Below are 27,703 nucleotides of genomic sequence, written 5' to 3' on the forward strand. Positions count from 1 at the left end.
CGTAAGAGAGGAAATACGCAAATTCCTATTTTGAGAGGCTTCAAAGGGGGAGGGAGATAATCATAAAATCTCTTTAAGGGGCTCCGATCTATTCAGTATTGGAGTTGAAGAAGGAACTAGTGTTGAGAGCCTGAAGATGAGGGTCCTTGGGTCTCCTCATAAACCCCAGGGTGTGCTCAGCATTGGACTGTTGGAGAGTAATTGATGGGTGGGGTCTTAGGAGAATGAGATGTTGGGGTTCATCTTAGATTCATTCCTCTGAGTCACAAGATGAGGATGATGAAGCTAGGAGGAGGATTGTTCACTATCGTTTGGGTGATTCACCTAGTGAAATAGGCCAGTTTGGGAAATCTGTTAAGGGTTGGATTTAGAACATGTGGGGAATGGAGAGAAAACAAAAGTGGGTGTGGGGGGGCTTTTCAGGTTTGTAAGGCTTATGTCGTCTTTTAGGGTGTACACTCGGAGTTCAGCGCCTTGGGAATTAGAACAGAAAAAGGAATGTAGCTGAGTTTACCCAACTCAGATTTAACTGCTCAAGGTGTCCATTCTAATACCTGTCCTACACTTCTCAGTCCATGAATTGGATGAAGAATGACAGAGACCAACAGAGGGTATTCGCTTTTGTCCTTTTTAACCATGTACAGCAATGGCCCCATATTTCAGATGAGACCATTGAGGCCAGAAAGTTAGGAAACAGTGAAGCACAGGAAGGGTGATCTGTTAAAGGCAGGACGGCCCTGCACGGGGTCTGGAAAGGACCAACTGGAAGGCGTTTGCCTGCTACCCTCCTCACCCCAGCACTTGGGCCACGTCCAAGAGCGATCTTAGGATGGCCTCAGGCAAGGTGCAAGCCATGCTCTCGGGCCTGAAGCCAATCTCGCCGCTCCCAGGAGGCCGTGCGGCTTGTCTCTGGCCCGCCCAATTCAGTCCTAGTCAGGTGCCCAGTGTTGGTAATAAAGGGCCAACATCCGGGCCTCTCCTAACCGACACCCACCATCGAACGCTAAAGAAGCCCCGGCTACCGAGCAACCGCCGGCGTCGGGCAGGCAGGCCCCGCCCCTGCCCGTGCCCTCGCTGATTGGAGGGTGACGTGAGCGCTGGTGAGTGATTGGTAGGCGGTGGCACAAAGGGGCGGGGGCGCGGCGGCGGCGGCGGCGGTGTGTTTCTCGTCAGTGCCTGCCGCGGCGTCGCTCGCGGGGCCGCGCCTCTCTGTAGGCCTGCGGGCGGGCGAGCCAGTGGACGAGACAGACGGGGAGGGCGCCCGGGGAGGGCGCCCTGGGCTGCGGGCCGCTGAGCGGGTTCGCGCTGCTGCCGCCGGCCTCCGCGGGCCGGAGAGGAGCGCCGGCCGCTCGGCAGCCGGGCCCCGCCCCCTCCGCAGCCGCTGCCCTGAGACCGGCGCGGCGCGACGCCTTGCCTGAGGAGTCTCCACTTTTCGTCCCTCCGCCGAAGCGACGCGGGTGTCCCGCCCCGTCCCGTCCGACGGGTGCTGAGCCGCCAGTCGCCGATTCTGACGCGGAGCTTGTGCACTACCCCCCAGATCAGGCCCGTACGTGTGGGTAGCCGGAGTTTATCCTGGAGGAGTACGGGCTGCGCAGGTGACCCAGTGGGCTTGGAGTGTGTACTTTGAAGGCTGGAGTAGACGTTGGCCTCCAAGGATTTCCAAGACCCACTAGAAAGAAGTTTAGAGTACAAATGCATTTAAGTGGTGGATATAATTCTGTAGCGTTATTTATTTATTTAAGAGCGAGCTTAAGCGGGGGGAGGGGCAGAGACAGAGGGGGGTGGGGTGGGGGAGAGAGAATCCCAAGCTGGCTGCCTGCCCAGACAGCAGGGAGCCTGACTGGGGGCTTAAAATCGTGAACTGTGAGATCATGACCTGAGCCAAAATCAAGAGTCGGATGTGTAGCTTCTATTTAAAACAGGGGTGTTTTTCACCTAATTAGTAAAAGGCAGTTTGTTAAAAGCCAGTGTTTTAAAAGGTTGCATAACATTTTGGATCTCTTTGTGTTGGGGGAAATTTTTAAAAGATAAACGGCTCTCCTCTGGCTAATAATCTTTAGAACAGGGTAAAGCTGATTGCTAGTGAAATTACTTACTTCAGTGCTATTATTGCCTTACCTATCTTTAACTTCTCTCTTATCTTTGGTAATGTTTTTTAGAACTTTTTCAGAAGAAAGAAATATTTTTGGAATGAATTTAGGAATTTTTTTTTTGATGCCATTACTCTTACTAGCTAAGTATGTTTTTTAATTGGTAAAAATTCTGGAAGTACTTTTTTTTTTTTCTCTACTCACCTGTTTTTTTTCCTTTTGCTCTTGTATAATTTAGCTGTTCACTTTCTTGCAACATTTCCCATCCTGTCTCTGAATCTTCATTGCCTTTCGTTTTCCAACAACATAGCGTTCCATAATATGTTTAGTTGAGAATGACCACACGGTTATTGTGTGTTAATACTGTTAGGTCTTTGGTCTGCTGGAACTTTTCATTTGCTCCTTTGCCATCATCTAGTCCTCCAGGCTGGCTTAACCAGATTTCATGGCCTCATTTTGTCCTCTGTTACTGTGATTTCTACTGCTCAGGAGAGGTATAACTATTTTTGAGTCATACATTTCAGGTTTTTTGAGTTGGCTGCATACGTCCCAACACAGGGCTTGAACTCACGACTCTGAGATCAAGATCTGAGCTGAGATCAAGAGTCAGCCGCGTAAGTGACTGAGCCACCTAGGCACCCCACATTTTAGTTTTGAATTTGGTTACCTGCCTTGCTCCTTTATGGATTTTAGAAGTTTCTCCATTGATTACGGCCCAAACTTACAGTAGGTGTCCCAGTGCAGTGTAGTGCTGCACTGGGTTGCTGTTTTTCCTTTAGCCCATAGTTGCTTTATCCATTCTCATTATAGATGAGGGACTTCCAAATCTGTTACCCTCCCCCAGCCCCAGCTTTTTTTTTTTTTTTTTAAGTCGTTCTTATTTTTGTTTAATGTTTATTTATTTTTGAGAGAGAGAGCGTGTGTGCGGGAGAGGAGCAGAGAGAGAGAGGGAGACGCGGAATCCAAAGCAGGCTCCAGGCTCTGAGCTGTCAGCACAGAGCCTGGCTCAGGGCTCAAACTCATGGACCTACAGATCTTGACGTGAGCAGAAGTCAGATGCCTAACCGACTGAGCCACCCAGGCCCCCCCCCCCCCCCCACCCCGCACTAGCTTGTTTATTATATTCAGGGTATTGTGGAAGAGTACTGTGGTGAAGGAAATGCTCCTTAGATCTTCTGTCTCTAAATTCCTTGGGCAGACACTGGTTACCCATGCCTTTATTTCTGTAATGTTCATTTCAGCATTCCTGACCTCTGACTTCTGTTGCTAGAGCTGCTACTATGTAGGTAGGAGTGCTGTTGATTTTGGGGAAACAGACACAGGTAATTCTTCAATACGCTGTTTAATGTAGCATGATAAGTATGTTTTTAAGAATACACATGTAACCCAGAAGCACATTATAAAAGCAGTTGGTTCAGAGGTTACGGGTTAGCTTCATAAAAAGTTATTTTTCCTAAAAGCATTTCAGTGTATTTAAGATATAACGAAACAAAACCTGAACAATACAGCCACTTATTTGGCTTATATTTAAGAGTAATGGCCTTTTACCACTACCACGAGCAATGTTACTAGCACAGTATTTTGTATTATCATATTTATTACTCATTGTTTTGATAAATAGTGTGATAGCACTCCTAGCATCTGTGCTTCCAGCATCAGGTTTTCTTTCTGTGATGCCATCTCTTTAGGATCATTAGCAGTCTTTACAGTGTAATTCAGGTTCCCTAATTGATTCTGCATCCAGTTACTGTTATAAAAATTCACCCTATAGCAGAAATCACTGTATGTGCATGTATGTTATCTGTTGGACAAACTTTGGTGGACTTACTGTGGAGTGAATCATAACAGGATTCTCATGGGAAAGCAGCATTCCCCCAAACTTTTGGAGCATATCCAAATATTTCTTCATCTCTAAAACAGGGATTATATATATATATATTTGTGTGTGTGTATGTGTGTGTGTGTGTAAAATAAATAAATATATTTTTTTATTTTATATATATATTTATTACAGATTTGTTCTAAGGATCATTTGAGAGAGTGAATATTCATTGCTGTTTCGTTGAACAAACTTATTAATGAGTACCAATATATGCAAAACACTGTGCTAGGTGATGGGGTGGCAAATCAGATGTGGTCTCCCCCTTAAGTAGCTTATTGTTTAGGAGAATAAGAAAGCCATGTAAAAAGTGAAATTGATTGTTCTGGGTACAATATATGATGGAGGTTGGGGTACAAAGCCATAAAAGGTTTTGTGGAATAGTTGCTATTTGAGCTGAGTCTTGAAAGATGATTAGGTGCTTGTCAGGTAGCCAAGTGTGGGGATGGCAGAGAGTAGAGCAAAGCAGGAGCAATGAGATAGAAGTGGATGTATTCTGAAGCTGCAGGTGCACATGATTAGAGGATAGAAGTACAGAGGTATTGCCAGGTGGGATGACATAGATGTATAAATAGAATGGGGCTGGAAGGTGAGATGTACGATCTTAGGGTCTTTCTCAGAAGTCTGAATTTTGTTCCTCTTCTTTTTTTTTTTTAATTTTATTTTGAGAGAGAGCGTTTGCAAGAGAGCAAGTGGGGGAGGGACAGAGAGAGAGAGAGACTTCCAAGCAGGCTCTGCACTTTGAGCACAGAGCCCGTTGCAGGGCTTGATCCCACAAACCATGAGATCATGACCTGAGCCTATATCAAGAGCTAAGATGCTCAACCGACTGAGCCACCCAGGGGCCCCTGAATTTTATTCCTACATACAGTGAATTTAATTTTGTAATTTTGTTCTATTGGCATTCTGTTCTGTAGAAGCCATCATAGGACCTGGAGCTAAGAAGTAACATGATCAGTTCTATACCAGTTAAAAAAATAACTATGCTCCACTCCATATATCATTAGGAAATGCAAATTAAAGAGATACCACTACACAACTATTAGAATCCAGAACACTGACAACATCAAATGCTGACAAGGATATGGAGCAGTAAGCACTCTTCTTCATTGCTGATGTGAATGCAGAGTGGTACAGCCACACTGGAAGACACTTTGGCAGTTTCTTATAAATCTAAACACATTGTTAAGATCCAGCAGTCACTCTCATTGGTATTTACCAAAAGAGTTAAAAACATAGCCACACAAAAACCTGCACACAGATGTTTATAGCAGTAATATTCATAATTGCTCAAGTTTGGAAGCAACCAAGATGTATCCTTCAGTAGGTGAATGGATAAATTGTGGAACATTTAGACAATATGGAGTATTCAGTGTCATAAAGAAATGACCTATCAATCCATGAAAGGACATGGAGGAAACGTAAATGCATATTACTAAATGAAAGAAGCCAATTTGAAAAGGCTACATAGTGTATAATTGCAGCTATATGATATTCTGGAAAAGGCAACCTATGTGGATGGGATTTGGGAGGGTTGTAGGATGAATAGGTGAGCCACAGGATATTTTTAGGGCAGTGAAACTATTCTGTATGATACTGTAATGGTGGATACACGTCATTATATGTTTGTGAAAACCAATAGAATGTACAACAGCAAGAATGAACTCTAATGTAAATTATGGATGTTAGGTGATAATGATGTGTCATTGCAGTTTCTTCAGTTGTAACAAATACACCATTCTGGTGTAGGATGCTGACAGTGGGGGAAGTGGTGCATGCGTGAGGACGGAGTATATGAGAAAATATATCTCTACTTTTTGTTTAATTTTGTTCCTATTACCTTGATACCAAAACCAGACAAAGATATATTAAGAACACTAGATCACTATTTCCTATGCATATAGATAGAAAAATTTTCAAAAAATATTAATCATATATAGCAACATATATAATTATACACCATATACAGATGAGATTTAGCTTAGGAATGCAAGGTTGGTTCAACATATAAAAACCAATGTTCTATTAAACACCATATTAATAGAATAAGAGACAAAAACCACATGATCATCCCAATAGACATTGGACAGAAAGGCATCTGGCAAAATCCAACACACTTCATGATTTAAAAAAAAAAACAAACAAAAAACAAAAAAAACCCAGTTAAAGTAGTAGAGTAGATTATGTATGGAAACCCCACAGCTAAAATCATACCTTTGTAGTGAAAGACTGAATGCTTTTCCCCTACAGTCAGGAATAAGACAAGAATGTCTACTCTCACCACCAAAATCCAACCCTGTATTAGAGATTTTAGACCAAGTAATTAGGTAAGAAAAGGTAGTAAAGAGTGTCTTACTGGAATGTTCAAGATTGGAAATGAAGAAGTAAAACATTTCTCTTTGCAGATGACATAATCTTTTAAGGAAAAAATCCCAAGGAATCCACTAAAAAATTACTGGAACTAATAGATGAATTCTGCATGGTTGCAATGTACAAGATCAATATATTAGAATCAATTTTTTAAAAATTTTTTAATTTATTATTTTTTAAAGAGAGACAGAGAGCAGTCGGGGAAAGGGCAGAGAGAGAGGGAGACACAGAATCCGAAGCAGGCTCCAGGCTCTGAGCTCTTAGGACAGAACCCAATGCAGTGCTCCAACTCACAGACCGAGAGATCATGACCTGAGCTGTAGTCGGCCGCCCCACTGACTGAGCCACTCAGGTGCCCAAATATATTAGAATCAATTTTATTTCTCTATGCTAGCAATGAACAAATTGAAAATGACACCAACAATAACTTCATTTATAGTAGCATCAAAAAGAGTATAGTTCTTAGGAATACTTTTTTAAAGCAAAACTCATACTCTTAAAAACTAGAAAACATTGTTGAAAGCAATTTAAGAAATTTAAATAAAGTGAAAGGCATTGCATGTTCATATTTATAAGACTTCATATTGTTGGGGCACCTGGGTGACTCAGTCGGTTGAGCGTCTGACTTCAGCTCAGGTCATGTTCTCACAGTTTGTGGGTTCGAGCCCCACATCAAGCTCTGTGCTGACCGCTTGCTCAGAGCCTGGAGCCTGTTTCAGATTTTGTGTCTCCTCTCTCTGCCCCTCTCCCACTCACGCTTTGTCTCACTATGTTTCTCAAAAATCAATAAATGTAAAAAAAAATAAAATAAAGACAATATTGCCAAGATGGTAATATTCACCAAATCTGCATACTTAACACAGTGCTTATTCAAAAGTCCAACTGGTGTTTTTGCAAAATAGACAAGTTGATCCTAAACTTCATATGGAAATTCAAAGGACCCAGGATAACCAAGAATCATGAAAGAGAAGAACAAATTAGAGAACTTACACTTCCTGGTTTCAAAACTTACTACAAAGGTGAAAAGACAACGTGGTACTGTTATAATGATAGACATGTAACAGATCAATGGAATAGAGTTGAGGGACCACAAGTAAACCCCCACATTCCCGGTCAGTTGGTTTTTGACAAGGATATCAAGACAATTCAATGGGAACAGAATAGTTTTTCCAGCAAATACTGCTTGGACATCTTGCAAAAACTTGCAACAACTTGCAAAAGAATAAAAGTGGATCCTTATTTTATACCATCTACAAAAATTCAAAATGGATAGATCTATATGTAAGGCTAAAACTATATAATTCTCAGCAAAATGTGTATCCAAGTAAATCTTTATTCCTTTTTTTTTTGTTTATTTTTGAGAGAGGAAGAGACAGAGCATTAGTAGGGGAGGGATAGAGAAAGAATCCACAAATCCAAATCCACATCCACACATCCAGGCTCCAGGTTTTGAGCTGTCAACACAGGGCCAGACATGGGACTTGAACCCAGGAACCACGAGATCATGATCTGAGCCAAAGTCAGATGCTTAACTGACTGAGCTGCCCAGGCACCCCAAAATCTTTATTACTTTGGATTAGGCCAGGCGTTTTTGTTTTGTTTTAAGTTTATTTATTTATTTAGAGAGAGGGAGGGAGAGAGAAGCCCAAACGGATTCTGCATTGCTCTACATGGGGCTCCATCTCATGAACCATGAGATCATGACTGGAGCTGAAACCAAGAGTCAGTCGCTCACCCAACTGAGCCATCCAGGTGCCCCTAGGCCAGGGTTTTAAAATGTGATGCCAAAAGCACAAGCAGCAGAAGAAAAATAGCCAAATTGGATGTCACTAAAATAAACTTAGGCTTTGAAGAACACTGTCAAAGTTAAAAGGCAGCCTACAAAATTACAGAAAATATTTGGAATCATGTATCTTTAAGAGGCTTGTGTCTAAAAACGCATTAAAAACCCTTTTACAATTCAGTAATAAAAAGACAACCAGAGTAAAAATGGACAAAGGATTTGAATACATTTTCTGAATATAGATATTTCTGTGTAGAAGGTATTCAAATAGCCAATAAGCATCTAAAAAGATGCTCAATAGTCTTAGTCATTAGAAAAAGGAAGTCACAATCACAATAAAATACTACTTTGCACCCACTAGGATGGCTTTAATCAAAAAAGCAAAAAAAAAAAAAAAAAGTATTGGCAAGGATGTGGAGAAATCAGTGTCCTGGGAATGTAAAATGGCTCAGACCCCTTTTGAGAACAGTTGGCAGTTCCACAAATTGCTAAATGTGGAGTCCCTACCTAACCCAACAATTCCACTCCCAGACATACATGGGAGAGAAAGGAAAACGTATGTCCACACAAAAACTTGTAATCCAATGTTCATGTAGCATTATTCATAATAGCCCCACATTGGAAACAAGCCAATATGCCCATCAGCTGATGACTGGATAAATATGTGGTGTATCCATATGATAGGATGGACTTTTATTCAGCTATAAAAAAAGAATGAAGTACTGATGCATCCTAAAATGGATGAACTTTGAAAACGTTATGCTAAGTGATAGAAGCTAATCACAAAATACAATCATAAAATCACACTGTATGATTCTGTTTACGTGAAATGATCAGAATGGGCAAAATGACAGAAAGTAGATAAGTGGTTGCGTAGGGCAGAGAGGGAAAGAATTTGGGAGTGATGTCTAAAGAGGATGGGGTTCCTTTTTGGGGTGATGAAAATGTTCTAAAGATGATTGTGATGGTTGTACAATTCTGTGATTGTAATAAAACCCAGTAAATTTTAGATTTTAAATAGGTGAATTTTATGGTGTGTAAATTATATTTCAATAAAGCCATTAAAAAGATATACTTACCTGTCCCGGAAGATGTGTATCACCTGTCCTATTAACTTCTCTCCTTACAAAGTTTTCACATTTCTAATAACTATTGATTTGATTATTCCTATTATCCTAATTATACACTTCTAATTTATCTTAGGACTTTGTTGCATTTGCCTCTCATATTCATTAGCCATTGTATGTTTGTGTGTAAAGATTATATCTAATGTCTGTTACCAGTATTGTCATCTCAGTGCTGTACTGATAGATAACTTCTGGAAATCCAAATGCTTATTGATTATTTAGTGAGTCTTATTTTTAAGGAACCTATTAACATGGTTGCTATGCTTTTCTTCAGTGTGATTCAAAGGTACAGTGGTATAAAGTTATATTTTGTATGGGTTAAAAACATAATTTACATGTTTTAGTAAAGGATGTGCATAAAATTTTCAAAGTCTTGCAGATATATACCTCCATGCTGAGTTTGCTGGTTTAAATATTATTAACAACAATAATATACTTGTTGAGTATGCACTGTATATAAATAACTGTGCTGAGCTTTAGTAAGATACAGAAAAGTATTGTAAATATACCTGTTCTTAATAATCTTACAATCTAGGCGTGCCTGGGTGGCTCAGTTGGTTAAGTGTCCAACTTTGGCTCAGGTCGTGATCTCACAGCTGGTGAGTTTGAGCTCTGCGTTGGGCTCTCGGCTGACAGCTCAGAGGCTAGAGCCTGCTTTGGATTCTGTTTCCCTCTCTGCCCCTTCCCTGCTCACGCTCTGTCTCTCTCTCTCTCTCTCTCTCTCTCTCTCTCTCTCTCTCTCTCTCTCAAAAAAATAATAATCTTACGGTCTAATTGGGAGAGTGGTTTCAGAGACAACCGTGAAAGGTTTAGGATTAGACAAATTAAGTAATAAAATGAATTCTGGGGCTGTCTGGAAGATTATGGGCCAGAGTTGTTCAGAGAGTATGACAGGATGAACTTTCAGATTCGCTTGTTAAAAAAATTATTCTTGTTTTTTAGGTACAAAACTCAAAACATGAACAGCATTACATATTACCAATGTTCAAAGCTGATTTGGCTAGAACTGGAATACGGTTGCATACCACACATTCCAGAGGAATTAGGAAAGTCAAAGTAATGGATAACAGAAAAGATCCTCCATTCTTCAATGAAGATAACCTGGGAACATTTTACTACAAACTTCCTTTCTGTGAAACCATGGAGCTCTTCATTGAAACATTGACTGGAACGTGTTTTGAGTTGAGAGTTTCACCCTTTGAAGCTGTTATTTCTGTGAAAGCAAAAATTCAAAGATTGGAAGGTACTAGTTTTTCTTTGTTTTTAGGGTAAGAGGATTACATTTGTTCATCAAGAGCATATAATAACTAACTTTTCTTATGGGGAAAATATCACACATGCATGGAATTAGAAAGAATAGGGTAGTGCACCCCCATCTATCCCTTACTTAGCTTTAATAGTTATCAATTTATGGTCTATCTTGTTTCCATTCCTACATTCTTCCCATCCGCTTCCCCTTCTACCAGATTCTTTTGAAGGAAGTCCCTGGCATCATGTTAATGGTGTGTAAAATAATATTTTAAAATAAATTTTCAACAGATTATGATGACATGCAAAATCTGCCACAACTACGTCACACTTACTTTCAACGGGAAATTGTAATTGAGTTCCCTTTTAGTGACCTTCTTTACCTACTTGTCAGATACTTTTCTTTTTTCAATGTGGAGATTTTCTAAGGGGTTTGGCTTATATTTTTGTAATTTGAAGTTTTCTTAGTATAGCAGGGATGCTGAATATTGTGCAGTGTCTCTTTGCTGTTTGCGTATTTGTGAAAGGTGTCATAGAGTACATTGTGTTAAAATTAGAGTCTTTTTTTTTGTACTTTGAAGATTCCTAAATTAAGTGATATTTGCCATTACAGTTGTTAAAATCCAGTATTGACTAGAAAATTAAGTTGTTCTATATAACACTAAATGGATCTTTGCTTTTTGAGCCAGCTGGAACTTGCTATAATTTAGAGGTAGTAACTAGCATTGCCCTCTAGTCCAGTTTAGGTTCAGAATTATAGAAGGATGAGTAGGATTGGAATTTTTTATCTTTATAAAGCCAAGAATCCTGGTATCCGAGCTTCTAAATATTTGCTGTGTCTCCACTAACTTCTATTAAGTTAGTGATCAGCTGCGTCCAGTGATCACATCAGTATATACACTAATGGTACATGAAACATTTTTCCCCCAAGTGATTTGCTGAGACATGGAGTCAGAATAGGTTATTTTGACATTGTTCTGCTTTTTTATTACGTGATGGTGTAATGGTATCTTTTTAGGAGCAGGAAGACAAAACCCTCTTGTGTTCTAAATAATCTCTGTATTTTCCCCCCTTTCATGCATTTTGAATAATCTCCATGCAACAAAAGCACTTTAGGGAGAATGTTACTTAGGTACTTAATATCAAAAGTAAATTTGAGGTTAGAGAGATTAGGGACTCATCCAAGGGAAATGTTTAGTTACTAACAGAGTTGGGTTCATAGCTAAGGTGTGGACTCCTTGTCCTCTGTAGGAGTAGGCATTGCCAGTGTAAAAACAGTGACTTTGTAGTTATTGGATAGTTGAAAACAAATAGACATTTATAAAACAGATAGAGTTATTGGGAAATTAAATGAGGTAATGTAAATATAAATGCAAATCCCACTGTCCTAACAAAATACCATAGACTGGGTGGCTTAAACAACAGGAATTTATTGTCTCACAGTTCTGGATCTGGAAAGTCTGAGATCAGGGTACTAGCATGGTCAGATTCTACTAAGAATCTTTCTGATTACAGACTTACTGACTTACAGATTTTCTTCCTGACTTAAAGACTCCCTTCTTGTTATATTCTCCTATGGCAGACAGAGAGAGAGAGCTCTCTGGCTTCTCTTCTTATAAGGGCACTGATCCCACCAGGAGGGTCTCACCATTATGACCTTATTTAAACCTAATTACCTCTCAAAGGTCATATCTCCAAATACCAGCACATTCGAGTTTGGGCTTTAAGATAACACATTGGGTGTGGGGACACAGTTCAGTCCATAGCACCTACAACAAGTTGTCAATAGATCTCAATTCCTGTTCCCATTCCTGACCCTCCTATCCCACACCCCTTTTCTTTTGTCCTAGTTGCCATACTTTTTTGTAACTTCTGCACCCATGGGCACTGACAGTCATTCTCTTCTTAAGGAGGCTTCAAGTAGGCATCTTTCATAAACAGTGAATTTTGATTTTTTTTCTGGGTTGTCTTTCTTTTTCTACCCAGGAAGACATTGGGGCTAAATTATCGGGTAAGACTCCCCAAGATAGAAGGATATGGAGTAGGGAGGATAGGAAGGCAGAGGTGACAGCACTCAGTTCATCCTTGAGGGAAGTGGCTCCTCTGTCCGACTGCTTTTCCTTTTTGGGTAGGTTTTGGTAAGTTCAGAACTAGAGCTTAGTAAGAGAAAGGAGGGTAGATGGGAGGGGTCTGCAGACAGAGCTCAAGGAATATTCTGGGTTAGGAACGATGAGGCTGTAGCAAGAAAGGAGCAGAACCAGCAATAGAACTTTAAATGGGCCTTGAAGGGACAGGAGCACTGAAGCCAGACTGCCTGATTTCATATTTCAAGTTGAGCAGATTACTTAACCCCTATTTATCTCAGTTGTGCTAATTTAAAACAGGAATACTGATAGTACCAATCTCAAAGAGTTGTTCTTAGGATTATTAGTTAATAAATGTAAAGCATTTAACATGTTCTTTATCAGGGGAAAATGGTCAGTCTGTGGAGATAGTGCAGTATGTACCCAAGGATATAAGAACTATGCCGTTGGGAGAAGATGTAATTTAGGTCTCTGAGTTTTTCAGAGGAAGCGAAATTTTTGGAGCTTTTCATTACCTAGAGCATTGGTATGCAAAGAATAGTACATACTTAGAGGATATGAAAAATAATCCAGTGGAATTTGGAAAGGAAAAATGTGCCAAGAAATGTAAGGGATTATTGTCATTTGGTTCTTTATTGCCGTGGGCAGTGGATTTCCTAGATTTACCATCCAGTCCTTGGCATTACTGCTGCCTAGTAAAGATTTCTCTTCTATGCATGGGATAGGATGATCTTCCCGGCCTTCTTATGAGTGTTATTAGTTCTGTGTTATTAGTTCTGACCAATGAACTATGTTCATTGTCTGTGTTATTAGTTCTGACCAATGAATTATGAATAGAAGTCTCCATTAGCCTGAGCCCCTGAGTAACTGTAGGGAGCAGAAGCACCCTGCTGACCTGCAGCGGACATGTCTAAGAAATCAATTTTTGCTTTAAGGCACTGATGTCTTTGGAGTGGTTTGGGGAGGGTTCAGCATAACTTACTTTATTCTGACTGATACAGTATCAAATAGGGATCATTTTTTTTTTCCCTACATAGATAACTGGTCTTCTAAATACCATTTATTGAATTACTCTAATCTTTTCTCACCAAAGTAACTTCATACCTGTCACGTATGACAGTTTTATGTGCACACTCAACTCTTTGGATCATCTAATCTATGTCTGTCTCTTCATATGCCAATATCACACTGTCTTATTTATTATAACTTAACAGGTTTTGATAGCTGATGATATCCATTCACATTAAGGATCATTATATGTCTTTAGAGAATTGACCTCTTTATCACTATGTAATGCCTCTCTTTATCCCTGATAACTTTACTTGCTCTGAAGTTTGCTCTGTCTACAATCAATATAATTATTCCAGCTTTCTTCTGGTGAGTGTTAGCATAATGTATCTTTCTCCATCCCTTTACTTTTCCCCCAGCTTTATTGAGGTACAATTAACAAATAAAATTGTATCTATCTCTATACTTTTAACCTATGTATTTAAACTTTGTATTTAAAGTGGATTTCTTATAGACATTATGTAGTTGGGTCTTGGTTTTTCATCCAGTCTGATGATCTCTTTTTTAATTGGTTTATTTAGGCATTTGATGTTTAAAATGATTATTTATATGGTTGGATTAATAGCTACCATATTTGTTACTGTTTTGTATTCATCCTCCTGGTTCTTTATTCCTTTATTTACACTCTTTTCTGCCTTTTGTGGTTTTAATTAATCCTTTTATATGGCTCTGTTTTCTCTCTTCTTAACATCAGTAGTACTTCTTTTTAACTTATTTTAGTGGTTGCAATAAAGTTTACAATATATATTTATAGAAAAGCCAAGTCCACCTTTCAAATAATGCTATACTTTTTCATGAGTATTGCAACTACTTAATAAAAACTATTCCTAGGGCACCTGGCCGGCTCAGTAGGTACAGCATGGGACTCTTGATCTCAGGGTTGTGAGTCTGAGCCCCACATTGGGTGTAGAGATTACTTAAAAACAAAATCTTGGGGTGCCTAGGTGCCTAAGTCAGCTAAGTGTCCGACTTTGGCTCAGGTCATGATCTCACGGTTCATGGGTTTGAGCCCTGTGTTGGGCTCTGTGCTGACAGCTCAGAGCCTGGAGCCTGCTTCAGATTGTGTGTGTGTGTGTGTGTGTGTGTGTGTGTGTGTGTATGTGTGTGTTTGTGTGTGTGTGTGTGTGTGTGTGTCTGTCTGTCTGTCTCTCTCTCTGTTCCTCCTCCACTCATACCCTCTGTCTCTCTCTCAAAATAAATAAATAAACATTAAAAGAAAATCTTAGAACAACCCCCCCAAACCTAAGTATTCCTAATTCTTCTCTTTGTCCCTTATCTCATTGTTATCATTCATTTCATTTATGCATAAGCCATAATTGTTAGTGTTATTATTCTGAACAAACTATTATCTGTTAGATCAATTAAGAGTAAGAAAATGAATAGTTTTTATTTTACTTTAGTCCTTCTTTGATACTTTTCCTTTATGTAGATCCAAGTTTCTAACTGTATCATTTCTTTCTGAAGAACTTCTTTTGATATTTCTTGTAAGGCAGGTGTATTGTGCCCAGTTTTTATTTATCTGAGAAAGTCCATTTCTCCTTCATTTTTTTTTCCTCCTTTACTTTTGAAGGATAATTTTATAGGCTACAGAATTCCAGGTTGGTTGTCTTTTTCTTTCAACATTTTATTATTAAAAAAAATTTTTTTTTAGTTTATATAAGTAATGTCTATACCCAATGGTGGGGCTTGAACTCATGGCCCTGAGATCAAGAGCCTTATGCTCCACTGAGCCACCCAGGTGCCCCATTTTTCTTTCAACATTTTAAATAGTTCCTCTACTCCTTGCTTATAGGATTTCTCATGAAAAGTTCCCTATAATTATTATTTAGGTTTTTCCTCTGCCTTCATTAAAGAGTTTTGTCTTGGGGCACCTGGGTGGCTCAGTCAGTTGAGCATCCGACTTTGGCTCAGGTCATGATCTCATGGCTTATGGGTTAGAGCCCCACATTGGGCTCTCTGCTGACAGCTGGGAGCCTGGAGCCTGCTTTGTATTCTGTGCTTCCCTCTCTCTCTGCCCCTGCCACTTGCGCTCCGACTCTCTCTCTCTCTCTCAAAAATAAACATTAAAAAAATGTAAAAAAAAACCTTTAAAAAAGATTTTTCTTTTTGTTTTTGCTTTTCTGAAGTTTGATATGATATGCCTAGGTGTAGATTTAAAATTTTTTATCCTGTTTGATGTTCTTTGAGCTTACTGATCTATGATTTGGTATATATCGTTAATTTTGGAAATTTCTGGGGCATTATTATTTTTCTTCTGTTCTATTTTCTTTTAGTATTCCAGTTATATGCCTTTTGAAATTTTTTCACAGTTCTTGGATGTTCTGGTTGTTTTCATTCTTTATTTTCTCTTTATATTTCAATTTGGGAAGTTTATAAAAAGAACTTTTTTTTTTTTTAAAGCAGGCTTCATGCCCAATGTGGAGCTTGAACTCACAACCCTGAGATCAAGAATTAGATGCTCTATTGACTGAGCCACTCAGGATCCCCTCTATCTACATTTCTTTAAGCTCAATGATTCTTTCCTTGCCATATCCAGTTGGCTGATAAGCAGGCCCATCAAAGGCATTTTTAATTTCTGTTATTGTTTTTTTTTATTTAAAATTTTTAAAAAATGTTTTAATTTATTTTTGAGACAGAGAGAGACAGAGCATGAGCAGGGGAGGGGCAGAGAGAGAGGGAGACACAGAATCTGAAGCGGGCTCCAGGCTCTGAGCTGACAGCACAGAGCCCTACGCGGGGCTCGAACTCACAGAGTATGAGATCATGACCTGAGCCGAAGTTGGACGCTCAACCGGCTGAGCCACCCAGGCACCCCTCTGTTACTGTTTTTTTTTAAGTTGAGTTCTAAGAATATTTTTTCCCTTAATTTTAAGTTTTGTTTATTTAAAAAATTTTTAAGTCATTTACATGCAAGTTAGTTAACATACAGTGTAATAATGGTTTCAGGAGTAGAATTTAGTGATTCATTGCTTACGTATAACACTCGGTGCTCATCCCAACAAATGCCCTCCTTAATGCCCATGACCCATTTAGCCCATCCCCTCACACAACATCCCTCCAGCAACCCTCAGTTTATTCTCTATATTTAAGCGTCTTTGATGGTTTGCTTCTCTCTCAGTTTTTATCTTATTTTTCCTTCCCTTCCCCTGTGTTCATCTGTTGTGTTTCTTAATACATATGAGCGAAATCGTATGATATCTTTCTCTGCCTTACTTCCCTTAGCATAATACCTCTAGTTCCATCCATGTTGTTGCAGATGGCAAGATTTCATTCTTTTTGATTGCTGAGTAATACTCTATTCGTGTGTGTGTGTGTGTGTGTGTGTGTGTGTGTGTGTATACATACATCTATACCACATCTTCTTTATCCATTCATCTGTTGATGGACATAATTTGGCTATTGTTGATAGTGCTCTTATAAACATTGGGGTACATGTACCCCTTTGAATCAGCATTTTTGTATCCTTTGGATAAATACCTACTAGTGCAATTGCTGGGTTGTAGGGTAGTTCTATTTTTAATTTTTTGAGGAACCTCCATACCGTTCTTCAGAGTGGCTGCACCAGTTTGCATTCCTACCAACAGTGTGAAAGTGTTCCTCTTTCTCTGCATCCTTGCCAACATCTGTTGTTTCCTGAGTTGTTAACTTTAGCCATTCTGACAGGTGTGAGGTGGTATTTCTTCACTGGATTATTGTTTCTTGGGTGTTGAGTTTGATAAGTTCTTTATAGAGTTTGGATAGTAACCCTTTATCAGATATGTCATTTGCAAATATCTTCTCCCATTCCATCTATTGCCTTTTAGTTTTGTTGATTGTTTCCTTCACTGTGCAGAAGGTTTTTATCTTGATGAGGTTCCAATAGTTCATTTTTGCTTTTGTTTCTTTTGCCTCTGGAGACGTGCGAATTAAGAAGTTGCTGCTGCCTAGGTCAAAGAGGTTGCCTGTTTTCTCCTCTAGGATTTTGATGGTTTTCTGCCTTACATTTAGGTCTTTCATCCATTTTGAGTTTATTTTTGTGTATGGTGTAAGAAAGTGGTCTAGATTCATTCTTCTGTGTGTCACTGTCCAGTTTTCACAACACCGTTTTCTGAATAAACTGCCTTTTTTCCATTGGAGACTCCTCCTGCTTTGTCTAAGATTAGTTGGCCATATATTTGTGGGTCCATTTCTGGGTTCTCTATTCTGTTCCCTTGATCTATGTGTCTGTTTTTGTGCCAATATGCCAATACCATACTGTCTTGATTACGGCTTTGTAATACATCTTGAAGTCCAGGATTGTGATGCCTGCAGCTTTAGTTTTGTTTTTCAGCATTTGACTATTCAGGGTCTTTTCTGGTTCCATACAAGTTTTAGGATTGTTTGTTCTAGTTCTGTGAAGAATGCTGGTGTTATTTGGATAGGGATTGCATTGAATGTGTAGATTGCTTTGGGTAGTATAGATTCTGTTATTGTTTTTTACTTCTGGCATCTACTTTTAATTCTTTCTTACACTTTCAATCTCTCTGTCTCCATTACCCATCATTACCCATCTATTTTTTCATGTTGTCTACTTTTTATTAGATTTTTATTAAATTTCTTAACATATCAATCAGTTATTTTAGTCTCCCTGTCCAATAATTACAAAATCTGTCATATCTGAGTCTGGTTCTGATGTTTGTTTTCTTTGTATATACTGTGGTTTTCTTTTACCATGCCTTGTAATTTTTGTGTTGAAACCCAGATGTAATGTATTAGGTAGTGGTAACTGAAGTAAATAGGTCTTTAATGTGAGTTTTTGTATTAAACTAGCTAGGAGATGGGGTTTGTTTAATGTTTGTTGTAGCTGTAAGTGCCAGAGGCTTCAAATTTCTCTGGTTTTCCTGTTTTGTCTCTTATCTTTGGGTTTCCCTAAGAACTCCTCCTTCGAAAGAATTTGTGTCTTATAATTCACCTATAACCTGCTGCTATTCTACTAGAGCCCTGTTAGTGTAGTGGTAAAGTGTTGGGGACCAGAAACCATCTATAGTCTTACAATTCAGTCTCAGTTTTCTGGTGGGCCTGTGTCCCTGGGCCATGACCTTCAATGTGTTTGTTAGTGTCTCCCACCTATAATCACTTGGGTGTTATAGGAAGACTAGAGGGGTCTGGATTTTCCTATCTCTGTAGATTTTGGGGGTGATGGTTTGCCTTCCTACTTTATGTCTCCAGTAGATCAAAGAAAAGTTGATGGTTTTCAATGTGCTCAGCTTTTTTTTTATTGCTTTAAGTATGGAAGTGGCAACTTACAAGCTCTTTACATGTAGTGTCTGAAACTGGAAGTCTCAATATTGTTTTAAAGGTAACTGATGAGGTTTTGGGGTGATGGTGGGGTTTGTGGGGTTGGGAGCCGATGGCCAAGAAAGAATTCTTGAAGATGTCCTTGGTGCAAGAAGGTGATCTTATTAAAGCATGGGGCGGCGGGGGGTGGCGCCTGGGTACCTCAGTCGGTTAGGCGTCCGACTTTGGCTCAGGTCGTGATCTTGTGGTCCGTGAGTTGGAGCCCTGCTTCGGATTCTGTGTCTCCCTCTCTCTCTGCCCCTCCCCCGTTCATGTTCTGTCTCTCTCTGTCTCAAAAATAAATAAACATTAAAAAAAAATTTTTTTTAAAAAAGCATGGGACAGGACCCAGTGGCGGGAAGAGCTGCCCTGGGGTTGTGCAGAGTGACTCCTTATGTACTGTGGAGTTTTGGGGGAGATAAAGTCAAGAGGAAGTTTCTTAAAGGGATTTCCACATGCTAAAGAGGATTTACAGATTACTGGAGGCCTAGCTGTTGTCAAGCTAAGGTTGTTTTTCTTTCTAGCAAAGCATTTAAGATAGTAGGGAGTTCCTGATGAGGCTATTGATGAGATATTTGTTAACTAATGGAGACTGTCAGGTTAACCTTTTGTTTTCTGTCCTTTCCTTTGTTCTTGGGCAGCCAGGAGTGCCTGAGGAATATCACACATATCCCACCTTGGGGGGCGGTGTTGTGCTAGCTTGTGCTTGGCCCTCAGCTTGCCTTATGGTACTCATCAGTAACCATTTATGATTTAAGATTTTTTCCAAGAACTGTGTTACCTATATCCTATAAGTTTTTAAGTTGACTTTCATTGTTATTAAATTTAAGTGCTTTTTTGTCAAAAATACTTATTCTGTTGTTTAAATAATATTATACTCAGGTGCTCTGCAGCCATAGCAATACATAGGATTAGATACATTTGATCATTTCTTGTAGTTTATACATACTCCGAATATTCTGACTAATAATATTGAACATGTTTTCATTGGTCTCCAAGTTTAGAAAACTCTTTCCATTTTTTCGTCAAGGTACAATTTATATATTATAAAATTCACCATTTTTAGTATTGTATTAGTTTCCTAGGGCTGCCATCACAAGGTACCACAAACCTAGTGGCTTAAAAAACAGAAATTCATTATCACACAGTTGTAGAGGCTAGAAGTTCAAAGTCAAGGTGTTGACATTGTTGGTTCCTTCTGAGTGCTCTTGGAGAAAATCTGTACAATGTTTTTTTGCCTAGCTTTGGTTTGCTGGCAGTCTTTCTTGTTCCTTGGCATGCAGAAGCACCATCCCAGTTTCCTTACTTATCATCTCCCTAGGTATGTGCATATTTGTCTCCAAATTTCCCTTACTTACTTACTTATTATTTTTTTAAGTTTATTTCTTTTGAGAGAGAAAGCACAAGCAGTGGAGGGGCAGGGAGAGAGGGAGAATCCCAAACAGGCTCCATCAGAGCCCAATGTGGGGCTCAGGGCTCAGACTCCTGAACCACAAGATCATGACCTGAGCTGAAATCAGATGCTTAATTAACCAACTGAGCCACCCAGGCACCCTTCCCCTTTTTATAAGGATACCAGTCATATTGGATTAGGACTCTCCCTAATGACCTCATTTTAACTTGGTTGCATCTGTCAATACCCTATTTCTGAATGAGGTCACATCCTAAGGTATTGAGGGTTAGGGTTAAGACTTTTAACATATGAACCTTTGGGAGATAGTTCAACCCATAACTCATACATGGTTTTATCATTATTGGCAAACGTTGCTGTCATGTAACTACCACCACAGTCAAGATAAAGAACAGTCCCATTGCTCACCAAAATTCTGTGCCTTTGTGGTTAACCTTTTATGTAAACCCAGCTCCTGGCACTTACTGATCTGTTTCTGTCTGTATAATTTTGCCTTTTCCAGAATTTCATATTAATGAAATCACACTGTATGTAGGCTTTTGAGTCTGGTTTCTTTCACTTATGTATAATACATAGTGCATTTGAGATTTATCAATATTGTTACATGTATCAATAATTTATTCTCTTTATGGCCAAGCAGTGTTCCACTCTATGACTATAGCATCCTTATTCTCAAATTTAGGGACATTTGGGTTGTTTTCAGTTCGTGGTGATTATGAGTAAAGCCATTATAAACTTTGAAGTAGTTTCATTTCACTTGGGTAAATACCTAGGTGTGGATTTGCTGAGTTTACAGTAAGTGTACATTTAATTTAATAAGAAACTGCCAAACTTCTTTTGCCAGAGTGGCAGTACCGTTTTGTATTTTTTGGGAGTAATGTCTAAAAGTTCTAGTTGCTCTGCATCCTCATCAGCACATGGTATTGTTTGGGTTGTTTTTGATTTTGTTTTTTGCAATTCTAATAGATACTGGTGATATCTCATTGCACTTTTACTTTGCATCTCCCTAATGGCTAATGATATTGAGCATCTTTTTCTTTGCTTATTGGTCATCTGTTTGTCTTTTTTCGTCAAGTGTCTGTTTAGTGCTTGCCCATTTTTCATTAAGTTGTTCGTTTTCTTACTGTGTTTTAAAAATCCCAGTAGTTTAAAATTTTTCATTATGGTTCTTAAGTTTCTTTGACTCCAAGTTATTCAGGAGTATATTCCTATTTCCATTATTAGAATTCAAAAATGTTCATTTTATTATTAATCACTAATTTAATTGCAGGTGGTCTGAATAAATAGAATACTTATGGTAAATAGAGTATTCTTACGTATAATTGTCTTTGAGTCTCATAGTAGCCTGGGGCTCTTTAAAGATTCATGTGTGGTATAGAAGAAACAGGAAGAAAAAACCTGAGGAGCTGAATTATTGTTGTAACAAGTTCCATTGTAACTTGTCCAGAAGTAGAATCAAACAGACTTCTGATTCTGGCCATATGGTAGAAACCCTTTTTAGTACAGAACACATAAATTCTGGGTAAGAGTTAAAAAAATTTTTTTCCCAATTTTTTTTCCAATTTTTTTCCACTTGTATTAATATAATGGAAACAATAAGAGGCCTGAAATGACAAAATGCAGTTTTGGAGCAGATGTTTGTTTCAAAAACATCTCCCAATCTCTGAAGACCCCACAGCCTTGAAGCAAAGGGGAAAGGAGAGAAAATCTGGTGTACAGTGGAAGGTTGGCTCAGAGATAAATACGTTCCCCAAATCCTGTGACCACCTTGGTTTGGTTTTGTTTTGCCACCTACTTTCTGGCACTACAAGATGTGTTCAGATCATCTTGTATATGCACTGCACTGTCTTAGAATCAGCCATTTCTCCAAAGAGTCCTGGTTCCTTTTATTGGAGTAGTATTAGAAACCAAGATCTGGGCATGACAGTCGATTTTTCAGGTACAGTAATAGAAACCAGAAGACATTGGAATATTATCTTTAGAAGGCTGAGAGAAATAGCAATCTCTATCTAGAATTGAGTTGGTCTTTCCAGGATGAGGACAAAATAAAGATATTTCCAGAAAAAACAAAACTTGCATTTTTAAACAGAAGACCCTTGCAAAAGGAACTGCTGAAGGATATATCTCGGAAGGCAAATGATCTCTAAAGGAAGTTGGTGATGTAGGATGGAATGGTTACCAAAGTGGTACACTTCTGGGTAAATCTAAATAAACATTTACTTAATAAAACAGTAATGTATAGAGGTTTGAAAAAAGCAAATTAAAATCCTGGTAACAATGACATTAAAAGTCAAGAAAGAGTTGTTTGCACAGTGCTAATAACGCTCTTAGCATTGTTCATGAAGAGGATAAAGATGTGATTAGCTCTAGACTTCATTTTATCAAATATGATAATTGAATTTCTAGAGTAATCACTAGAGATTAGAAATAGAGTTATATAATTTCCAAATGGTAGCAATGCCTTAACCTTCTTCTATTTATTTAAATTAATACATGAAAGAGGTAGGCAATTAAAGCAGAACAAGTGAAAGGCACACAATAAGATGGTAAAAATAAATAGGAATATATCAGTAATCCCAAAAATGTAAAACGTATTAAAAAAACCTCTCTAATTGAATGACTACAATTGATAGATTGGTTAAAAAAAAAAAAAACAAAAAAAAAAAAACCAAAAAAAAAAAACCTATGTGAAATGCTATTTACCAGAGACTCAATCTAAAATGTAAGAACCTCAAATGTTGAAAGGACTGAAAAAGATTCATTAGGCAAATACACCTGATGAAAGCTGGTGTTTCTGTATTAATAATTATGTAAAATACATTTTAAAGTGAAACATGAACAAATCATGTAGAGGGATGTTCATAGTAGTGGTGTTGGTTATGTTAAAATTCTAGAAAGGGACTGGTTAAGCAAGCAAGTTGTTTAACCATCTGACTATTGATTTTGGCTTAGGTCATGATCCCAAGGTCATGGGTTTGAGCCCTGCATCTGGCTCTGCACTGACAGTGTGGAGCCTGCTTGGGATTCTATAGTATATTGGGATCATATTCAGTATTATTTTTTATGTATCTTTTAAAAAATTTTTTTATGTTTATTTTTGAGAGAGAGAGACACACATACAGTGTGAGCGGGGGAGGGGCAGAGAGGGAAGGAGACACAGAATCTGAAGCAAGCTCTAGGCTTTGAGCTGTCAGCACAGAGCCCAGTGTGGGGCTCGAACCCATGAACAGTGAGATCATGACCTGAGCCAAAGTTGGACGTGTAACCGACTGAGCTACCCAGGTGCCTCTATATTTTATGCATCTTAAGTAAACTTCAAGCTTTGTGAGGGCAGGGTCTTCTTTCTTACTCACTTTTATATTTCAGCTCAAAGAATAATATTTGATATAGAATAGGCGTTCAGATATTTGATGAATGAATGAGAGAAAGAAATCCAGAGCGATGCTTAATACTTCTTAACTGTATCTAATTGAAAGGTTGGTTGTCTTCTGGTGTTATTTTCCTGTTTATGAAATTAAAATATGCAATCCTTTCTATGTATATACTGTTCCTTCTGTAATTCACTTTCATAATCTTCTTTCTTTTCTGTTTTTTGAGAGAGACAGTGTGCACACAGGGGGACAGAGCACAGGGAGGAGCAGAGGGACAGAGAGAATCTTAAGCCACCCATGCACCCATTTTTGCTTTTTCTGAAATGACTACATTTCCTACAGTGTTTTCAAAATTGCTTTCAAGATCTTTGTTTTAAAAGTTTGCGTGTCGGGGTGCCTGGGCAGCCCAGTTGGTTGAACGTCGGATTCTGGATTTTGGCTCAGGTTGTGTTCCCAAGGTTGTGGGATCGAGCCCTGTGTTGGGCTCCACACTGAGCATGGAGCTTGCCTAAGATTCTCTCTTTCCCCCCTCCCCTGCCCTTCTCCCCCACTCGTACTCACTCTCCCTCAAAAAAAAAAAGTTTGCATGTAATATATGTGCTTATCATATAATGTAACCTTAAGAATTAAAATAGTAATTATCAGTGTTGAATAGATACATGTGTATTTAATATTAAGAAACCAGGAATGGACATAATTTTTGGTGTATTTTTCTCTTTTTTTTTTAATATATGTTTTTGAGAAAGAGTATGAGTGGGGGAGGGGCAGAGAGAGAGGGAGACGTAGAATCTGAAGCAGGCTCCAGGCTCTGAGCTGTCAGCACAGATGTGGGGCTGATGTGGGGCTCAAACTCATGAGCCACAAGATTGTGACCTGAGGTGAAGTCAGACACTTAACCCGACTGAGCTACCCAGGCACCCATTGATTTTCTCATTTTAAAAAAGCAAGCTTTTTAAAAATTAATAAATTTTGTTAGAGCAATTTTAAGTTCACCAAAAATTGGGCAAAACATAGAGTTTCCAAATACAACCATGCCCACCCCCCAGCCTCTCCCATTGTGAACATTCCACACCAGTGTAGGGCATTTGTTATAGCTGATGAACCTACACTGACACATCGTTTTCACCTAAAGTATGTAGTTTGTATTAGGGTTCACTCTTGGATGTTTTACATTCTTTGGGTTTTCACAAATGTGTAATAACATGTGTTCACCATTATATTATTATATAGAATAATTTCATTGCCCTAAAAAATCCTTAGTGCTCTGCCTTTTTCATTCTTTCTTCCTTATAACCACTGGCAACCACAGTCTTTTTATTGTCTATTCCATAGTTTTGCATTTTCCAGAATGTCATATGGTTGGAATCCTACAGTATGTAGGCTTTTGAGATTGGATTCTTGACCTTAAAAGTAGGCATTTAAGTTTCTTCCATGTCTTTTCATGGCTTGATAGTTCATTTCTTTATAGTACTGAGTAATATTCCATTATCTGCGTGTACCACAGTTTATCCATTCACCTAGTGAAAGACATTTTGGTTGCTTCCAGGTTTGGATCATTATGAATAAAGATCCTGTAAATATTTATGTGAAGGCTTTTATGTAGGCATAAGTTTTTAACTTTTTTGGATGGACACCAAGGAGTGTAATTGCTGGATCATATGGTTAAGTGTATGTTTAGTTTTGTGAGAAACTGCCAAAGTGGCTGTACTATTTTGTATTCCCACCAGTAATGAATGAAGTTTCCTGTTGTTGCACATCCTTTGCCAGCATTTAATGATGTCAGTGTTTTGGATTTGGGCCATTCTAATAGGTGTATGGTAGTAACTTGTTTTAATTTGCATTTCTCTAATGACATATGATGTCGAACGTTTTATAAATGCTTGCTTGCCGTCTATATCTTCTTTAATGAAATGTCTGTTCCGGTCTTTTAACTCTTTTTTGTAAGTTTATTTATTTTGAGAGAGAGAGAGCGTGTGCGCACATGTGCCTGTGCAAGTGGGGGAGGGGCAGAGAGAGGAAGAGAGAATCTCAAGCAGCAAGCAAGAATCTCAAGCAAGGCTTGAACTCACAACCTCAGGATCAAGAGTTGCATGCTCTTCTGAGTGAGCCAGTTAAGTGCCCCAGAAGTTTTTAATTTTAATGAAATCTAGCTTATCATTTGTTTCTTTCATGGATCATGCTTTTGGTATTGTATTTAAAAAGTCATCATCATACTTAAGGTCAGCTAGGTTTTTTAGCATGTTATCATTTATAGTTGGCATTTTACATGTAGGTCTCCAGTGTATTTTGTTTTATTTATTTTTGAGACAGAGAGAGACAGAGTGTGAGCAGGGGAGGGGCAGAGAGACAGCGAGACACAGAATCTAAAGCAGGCTCCAGGCTTTGAGCTGTCAGCACAGAGCCCAACGCAGGGCTTGAACTCACAAACCGTGAGATCATGACCTGAGCTGAAGTCGGATGCTTAACTGACTGAGCCACCCAGGTGCCCCTCGAATGTATTTTGAATTAATTTTTGTGAAGGATGTAAGATTCGTGTCTAGATTAATTTTTTTTGCATGTGGATGTTCAGTTGCTATAGCACCATTTGTGGAAAAGACTGTGGGCTCCATTATATTGCCTTTGCTCCTTTGTCAAAGATCAGTTGACTATATTTATGTGGGTTTATTTCTGTTTATTACTCTGTTGGTCTGTTTATTCTTTCATAATTACCCCACTGTACTGATTACTGTAGCTTTATAGTAAGTCTTGAAGTCAGGTAGTGTCAATCCTCCAGCTCTGTTCTTCCATATTTAGTTGGCTCCGGAGCTTTTTGCCTCAGTTTGTTGATATCCATAACATAACTTTTTTGGATTTTGATGGGATTGTGTTGAATCTACAGATCAAGTTGTGAAGAACTGATGTGAATCCTCCTATCCATGAACATGGAATCTCTCTCCATTTATTTAGTTCTTCTTTGAAATCTTTCCTCAGAGTTTTATGGTTTTCCACATATGTGCCATATACATATTTTGTTAGATTTATACCTATTTTTCAGTAGATGCTAATGTAAATGGTGATAAATATATATATTTTTTAAGATACAGGTGTTTTTATCAAATAGTAATATATTTTTAATTTCAGATTCTACTTGGTCATCACTGGAATATAAATAAGTGATTGACTTTAGTATATTAACCTTGTATCCTGCAATTTTGCTCTAATTGCTTATTAGTTCCAGTGGTTTGTTGTTGTTGTTGTTGTTGATTCTTTTAGATTTTCTGCGCAATCATGTCATATACAAACAAAGACAGTTTTATTTCTTCCTTTCCAATCTGTATGTCTTGTATTTACTTTTATTGTTTTAGGTAGGGCTTTAGCTAGTCCTTGCATTAGCTAAGGACTTCCAGTACGATATTCAAAAGCAGTAGTAGGAAGGGGACATCCTTGCCTTGTCCGTGATCTTAGTGGGAAAGCTTTAAATTTCAAATCATTAACTTTATAGTGTTTTCGTCAAGTTGAAGAAGCTCCCCTCTATTTGTAGTTTGCTGTGAATTTTTGTCATGAATGAATTTTGGATTTTGTCAAATGCTTTTTCTGCATCTGTTGATATGATCATGGGATTTTTCTTCTTTAGCTTGGTGAGGTGGTAGACTACATTGATTTTTCAATGATCCACAAGCCTTGCATAATTGGGATATATCCACTTGGTAATAGTGCATAATTCTTTTTTATACCTGTTGAATTGATCTGCTAATATTTTGTTGAGGCGTTTTTTCATCTGTGTTCATAAGAGATATTGGTCTGTAGTTTTCTTTGTCTAGTTTTGGTATTAGGGTAATGTTGGCCTCATAGAATGAAAATTACGAAGTATTCTATCTGCTTCTGTCTTCTGCAATCACTTGTAGAGAATTGGATGATTTCTTTCTTTAAATATCTGGTAGAATTCACCAGTGAAACAATTTGTCCTCAGTGCTTTTTGTTTTGGAAGGTTATTAATT

The 27,703-nt window shown here is 38.5% G+C and overlaps 1 protein-coding gene across 4 annotated transcripts in view; it reads left to right on the top strand.

Annotated features, from left to right (window-relative positions):
- Positions 1–1,029: 1,029 nt before the first annotated feature.
- ZFAND4 (zinc finger AN1-type containing 4) overlaps positions 1,030–27,703 on the top strand; it is an 87,448-nt gene continuing 60,774 nt past the window's right edge. Inside the window, exons 1-2 of one of the 4 annotated variants that reach the window (XM_007080043.3) lie at positions 1,030–1,100; positions 10,192–10,492. In XM_007080043.3, coding sequence (XP_007080105.1) covers positions 10,231–10,492 — 262 coding nt within the window. In that variant the 5' untranslated portion in view covers positions 1,030–1,100; positions 10,192–10,230. Of the gene's footprint in view, positions 1,101–1,293; positions 1,596–10,191; positions 10,493–27,703 lie in introns of those variants that run through there. The other 3 variants (XM_042960564.1, XM_007080041.2, XM_007080042.2) reach the window with 3 other exon arrangements.

Source organism: Panthera tigris, chromosome D2 (assembly GCF_018350195.1).
Source record: "Panthera tigris isolate Pti1 chromosome D2, P.tigris_Pti1_mat1.1, whole genome shotgun sequence".
Taxonomy (NCBI): Eukaryota; Metazoa; Chordata; class Mammalia; order Carnivora; family Felidae; genus Panthera; species Panthera tigris.